This window comes from Chiloscyllium plagiosum, chromosome 2, assembly GCF_004010195.1.
Source record: "Chiloscyllium plagiosum isolate BGI_BamShark_2017 chromosome 2, ASM401019v2, whole genome shotgun sequence".
Classification (NCBI taxonomy): domain Eukaryota; kingdom Metazoa; phylum Chordata; class Chondrichthyes; order Orectolobiformes; family Hemiscylliidae; genus Chiloscyllium; species Chiloscyllium plagiosum.
Genome location: NC_057711.1, coordinates 13166293 through 13172607, shown reverse-complemented (window position 1 = coordinate 13172607; position 6315 = coordinate 13166293). Strand labels below are relative to the sequence as shown.

At 46.0% G+C, this 6315-nt stretch overlaps 1 protein-coding gene across 5 annotated transcripts in view; it reads left to right on the top strand.

The window, feature by feature from the left end:
- LOC122565280 (beta-1,3-galactosyltransferase 5-like) overlaps positions 1-5099 on the top strand; it is a 14017-nt gene extending 8918 nt beyond the window's left edge. For all 5 annotated transcript variants that reach the window (XM_043721107.1, XM_043721070.1, XM_043721088.1 and 2 more), the window contains exon 2: positions 3471-5099. In XM_043721107.1, the coding sequence (XP_043577042.1) occupies positions 3687-4742 (1056 nt within the window). In that variant the 5' untranslated portion in view covers positions 3471-3686 and the 3' untranslated portion in view covers positions 4743-5099. The remainder of the gene's footprint in view (positions 1-3470) is intronic.
- Positions 5100-6315: the final 1216 nt, after the last annotated feature.

The window sequence follows — 6315 nt, the reverse complement described above, 5'->3', positions numbered from 1 at the left end:
AGGTCCAGGATGGGGAGGGAGGTGTCAGAGATGGTCCGGGTGAATTTAAGGTCAGGGTGGAATGTGTTGGTGAAGTTGATGAGTTGCTCAACCTCCTCGCGGGAGCACGAGGTGGCACCAATGCAGTTATCAATGTAGCGGAGGAAGAGGTGGGGAGTGGTGCCAGTGTAATTAGGGAAGATCGACTGTTCTATGTAGCCAACAAAGAGACAGGCATAGCTGGGGCCCATACGTGTGCCCATGGCTACCCCTTTGGTCTGGAGGAAGTGGGACACCTTCCCTCCTGCTTTGACCAGGCTTGTGCTGGTTTAATCTCCAGCTCCTCTGTGGTGCAGCATCTTCGTTTCCTCTGTAATGCTCCTGAGAGATTCTTTGGAGAGTTTGGCTATGCTGAAGCTGCTATATGAATAGTACTAGCACTTTATGATTAGAAGCTGTTTTTGAGGTTGCAACAAGTTGGTGCACAGACTCCTGCCTGAACTTGTACTGGCTTTGTACCTGACACGTTGGCCTTGGAGGAAACGCAATATGGATTTATCAGAACAACTCCTGAATGGGCAGCATGGTGACTCAATGGTTAGCACTGCTGCCTCACAGCACCAGGGTCCCAGGTTCGATCCCAGCCTTGGGTAACTGTCTGTATGGTGTTTGCACATTCTCCCAGTGTCTGCGTGGGTTTCCTCCCACAATCCAAAGATGTGCAGGTCAGCTGAATTGGCCACGTTAAATTGTCCATAGTGTTAGGTGCATTAGTCAGAGGGGGATGGGTTACTCTTTGGAGGGTCGGTGTGGACTTGTTGGGCTGAAGGGCCTGTTTCTACACAGTTGGGAATTTAATCTTTAAAAAAAGTCTGCACTTTGCCTTTGATCCCTTACTGGAGGAGGAATGTAGTTGGTTTGGAGGCAATTCATAGCTGGTTCACTAGATTGATTCCAGAGATGAGAGGTTTGTCTTACGAAGAAGAGAGATTGAGCAGTTTAGGCCGATATTCTCAAGAATTTGGAAGAATAAGTGGAGATCTAATTGAGGAATATACCTTGCTAAAGGGGATTGACAAGGTGGACGTAGAGAGGGTGTTTCCCCTTGTGAGACAATCTAGAATAAGAGATCACAGTTTGAAGATAAGGAGTAGCACATTTGAAACAGGGAGAAGGAGAAATTACTTCCCTCAAAGGTTCATGAATCTGTGGAATTCACTCCTGCTGAGTAGATTGGATGCCGGGACATTGTGTACATTGAAGGAGGAATGAGATATGCTGAGGAGCTGAATTATCTGCTCCTGGTCCCAATTTTCATGTCTCCTGGTAGTGTACCATTTGGAATTGGTCCTTTCACCTCTGCGGCTTGGGTTCAATTCCTGGTCAGGAAGCAAAGATTACTTCATGTTATGGGACTCTTTGAAGGGAATGTGAATTTCTGGCTGAAACATCTCACTGGGAGTTACAGTTTTTCAGAGCAGCCACAATCCGATTGAATGGGAGGGCAGACGTGATGGGCCGAATGCCCTATTCCTGCTCCTATGTCTTATGTTAAATGATAAGGAAAGTCCACAAAAAATAAATAATCCAAAATTTAGGAGGTCAAAGGTCCATTTGATCAAGATTTTCAACACAGTCTGGGTCATCACTGGGTTACCACGGTGGCTCAGTGGTTAGCACTGTTGCCTCACAGCGCTAGGGACCCGGGTTCAATTCCAATTTTTGGGTGACTGTCTGTGTTGAGGTTTGCACATTCTCCCCGTGTCTGCATGGGTGTTGCGGTTTCCTTCAATAGTCTAAAGATGTGCAGATAAGGTGATCTGCCATGGAGAATGCAGGGTTACAGGGATAGGGTGGTTGGCTGGGTCTGGCTGGCATCCTCTTCACAGGGTCTGTGCAGATTTGATGGGTTGAATGGCCTCTTTCTGCACTGTGGGGATTCCATGACAAACCAAGTGCTCTGTTCATTTCTAGGAGGATGAAATCCAAAGGAGGTGAGGCTAAACCTGCATTTGTAGCATTGTGATTTATTCTGGACCCTATGTTATAGGGACAGTGGAAAAGATGCACAATGATTTGTAAGAATGGTAGCAGAACTGAGAGAAAGTACTCATCAATAAAGACTACATGTGGAAGGACTATTCTCTTTGCTAGGCTGAGGAGTGTCTGGATAGAGATCCTTTAGATATCATATTCATCATTTCGGGGGAAAGACAGGAAAGTGAAGTTGAGGATGATCAGATCAGCCATGTTCTCATTGAATGGTCTAAATAGTCTACTTCTGCTCCTAAATCTAATGGTCTTAGAAGTTGTTCCACTTGTGGAAGAGCCAAAAACTACAGATCCGTAAACATGAAACAACAAATCCGATCGAGAATTCAGGAAAACCCTTTCTCCCCGGTGCATCGAATTGTATTGATTTATTTAAGAGGATCTGGATAAGCACAAGGGAGCTCAGAATAGCAGCTCCTGCTGATGGGTTAGATAAATTGGGTTGGGATAGGCTCAGAGGCACGTCAGGGCCGAATGACCTTGTGTGTGTTGGAGACTCGATTTGTAATATTTCTCTTCAGCGTCCTTTGCTACTGTGTAAGATCTTCATGGTTGAGTTGGCCCAGCACTGGGAGGGAGACAGAACGAGTGTAGCCAGCTGGAATAGTTACATTTATTCTCTTCTTGCTGCTTTTTATAAAAAGAACAGCAGAGAAAGGGCAGGCCAAATCTTTAATTGGTTTCAGGAGGAGTCCTTGACTTGCATCAGGACAACTGATTCACGATGATTGACTGAGTACCCTTTCCTTCACCCTTCGACAGTTACTGCTGCAGCACTCTGTGCTTGCACGGGCCCTGTCAGTCAGTGAGACTGTTGGTTGAATGCTGCACATTCCACTTGATTCTAACCCAATGCACTGATTATTTTCACTCTCACTCACTCTCTCATTCCCCTTCCCCTTCCAGAATCCTGGAATCCCATTGAGCCAGTAGAGGTCAGCAATGTTGGGACTGTTTCAGTAACTTGCTGACTGAGGGGGAAAATGCAAGGAATCTCACCCTTTACAAAGTGGCAGTTTGCTGAGCTCTTTTATTTCCCTGTTGTTTTTTTCTTTTTCCCTCCATTATAAACAACTGTAGTTCAGAATGTGAATCCCAGCCCCCTGGCAGTCCTGCACCGTCACTCTGTCCTACACTGTTGTGGTGAAGTTCAATGTAAGCTGAAGGAACAACACAACATCTTACATTTTGGGCAATTCAGAGCTGGTGGAACTCTCCACAATGTTCTACAATTCATACTGTTTCCATTTTCTGGGGCATTGGTTGTATTATAGCCATTTATACCTTCCTTTGGACTTCTCTCTTGTTTTAACCTGAACTGTTGCTAAGCCTTGCACCATCATCCCTTTATCCCAGCTTTATTTTTTATCATAAAAGACTGTTCAGTCCCTAACTTCTTCCACTTCAATCACTTAATTGTGTTTCTCCTCTCTCCACAGATGCTGGCCCCTGTGATTTCAGTGTTTCCAAATTTGACCTCCTGTAGGCTGTGACGTGTTTTGAAATGTCCTGCAGTTATGAGAGTGTAAGGAGGGCAGGGATGTTTAGACCTCTGCCTGTTTCCTTTTCAGCTATAAGACTGAAGCCGTACAAACCAACTTGGACTTCATGGATCCTTAACCTGATCAGTCTTGAAGTGAATACTTCCTCTGAGCATGCAGGCATTTGTAACTCTTTGTGTTAAAGCAATGAAGTCAAAAATCTACTTTAAAGTTCTTGTGCTTGCGTCCCTCCTGGTGTCTGCTTTTCTGGTGCTAAGTTTACATGTGACCTGTAGGCTGACTGAGGACACTGGTGGATCAGATCTCCGCGCTCTACTGAAACAAGTGAAGAGCAAGGGTGATGAAGACAAGGTGGTGGACCAGAGGTCTAGGATCAACTTTGAGGCTCTGCACAGTCGGCAACATGAACCACCTTCTTGCCGGAAGGGACAGGTCCTCTTGATCCTGGTGACATCTGCCCAGCCCAACATTAACCGTAGGAACACTATTCGCAACACATGGGCGCTGGGCTGGGAGGACAGTGCCTTCCCTTGGCAAGTGGTCTTCTTGGTTGGCCAGGCTGCTGGAGAAGGGGCAACCAACCAAATCCAATCAGAGCAGGAAGTGTTCCAGGACCTGTTGGTGGGAAACTACCTGGACACTTACAGAAACTTAACACTAAAAGTCATGCACGGGTTAAAGTGGGCAGTGAGCACTTGCCAGCCTTTGTACATCCTCAAAACCGATGACGACTGCTTCGTAAACACGGACAGGCTGCCTCACTTTCTAGTTCAGGACAATCCGATTCGGACTGGGCTTTATGCCGGCTCCCTGTTTGCACCTGAGAAGCGGGAGGTCATCCGAGATCCTTGGAGCAAATGGTATGTGTCATGGCAGGAGTATGGGAAAGAGCGGTACCCTCCCTACGTGAGTGGGGTGGGCTACGTGCTCTCCCTGGATGCAGCTGCTGCAATCCTGAGGGTAGCAGCCTGGGTCCGCCCCATTCCTGTCGAGGATGCGTACATCGGGATCCTGGCAGATGCGGCTGGTATCCCTGCGCTGTCAAGCAGCCGCTTCACCAAGCACAACGTGAACTGGAGAGTGTGCAACTACAGGTACCTGATGGTCATTCATCACCTCAGCACACAGGACCAACGCCTAGCCCACAGCAACATGGTCCAGGCCCGCACAGCGTGTTCTGGTAATCCCACTATCACCAGATGGAGCTGACACTTTTGCTCAGACACGATCAAACCCTTTAGTCACCCCGGATGAAACTACTTTGTACAGTGGGCAGAGTCCAGAACAAAGGGGCACAGTCCTTAGAAGCACAGACACATTGAAAACTGGAGCAGGAGGAGGTCATTTGGCACTTTGAGCCTGCCCTGCCATTCAATATGATCATGGCTGATCAACCAACTCAGTCTACTGTTCCTCCTTCCTTCACATACCTTTAGCCCTAAGAACTATAACTAACCCCTATTCAATATTCAATGATTTTTCCCCCAACAACTTTCTGTGGCAGAGATCCACATGCTCACCACGGTCTGGGTGAAGAAATTTCTCTTCATCTCAGTCTTAAATGGTTGGCTCCACGTCCATGACACCCCCCCCCCCCCTCCCATTCCTGGCTCTGGATTCTCCAGTCATCAGGAACTGGGAAAATTGGTGGGATAACAGTCATGTCAGTGGGTTGATGATCCAGAACCCCAGGTGTGTGTTCTGGGGCCATGCGTTCAAACTTTATCACAGCAGATGGTGAAATTTGAATCCGATAAAAATCTGCAATATAGAGCTGGCCTACCAGCTAGAGCATAACCGCTGCCAATTGTCATAAAAAACCCATCTCTTCACTGATGCTCTTTAGGGAAGGAAATCTCTCATCTTTACCCGGTTTGGCCTACATGTGACTTCACATTCTCAGCAATACTGCTGACTCTTAATTACCCTCTGGGTAATTAGGTAAGGGCAGTAAATGCTGGCCTAGTCAGCGGCACCCACAACCTGTGAACAAATAAAAAAAAATCCTTCCAAAGTTTGCTTGTCTAGAATTTTATAGGTTTCTATGAAAACCCCCTCGTTCTTCCATACTCAGAAGACTGCGGGTTCAAATTCCATTCCCAAACCTCAAGCACAAATTTTACACCATGCTCCACCGTGATATTAACTGATCTCTGGGTAACAGACCCCATGACATTATAATTCCAAATGGGATACCCTCAAATGCTCCTGGCTGAGGACTGGCTCCCCTTATTATTCAATCCATCCCTTCACTGGTCGCAACTGTTTAATTTGGAAAGGGATTCCTACCTCGTGGATACTATCTTCCAGCTGAAATATGTTTTAAAAGGAGCCAATTTAACCAGGGTTTCCTGAGTTAAAGAAAGTAGAGTTATTAGCTACTAAACCTTAGGGAAAGGTAATTAAACATGACACACACATACACATTTTTGAACTGAAAAAAGTCAATCTATAAATTAAAAATTTTAAATGAGATTGTCTTTGGATTGATCATGAATAGATTGTGAAATGTTGACGCTGTTAAGATGGGTAGCTCTTGCTTTGGTAATTGGAGATTCTTGGTTCTGTCATTAGCTAAAGGGTTTTGGTCCAGTTTTCTTCAACAGTGGCTTTGCTGACTTGACTTGTTTTTAGCAATCATAGAGAGAGAGAGAGAGAGAGACCTTTTATTGTACTAGCTGACACAAGTTGTCTAATGGAAGTTCTCAACTGTGCAAAAGTGAGGATTGCAGATGCTGGAAACCAGAGTTTAGGTCAGAGTGGTGCTGGAAAAGCACAGCAG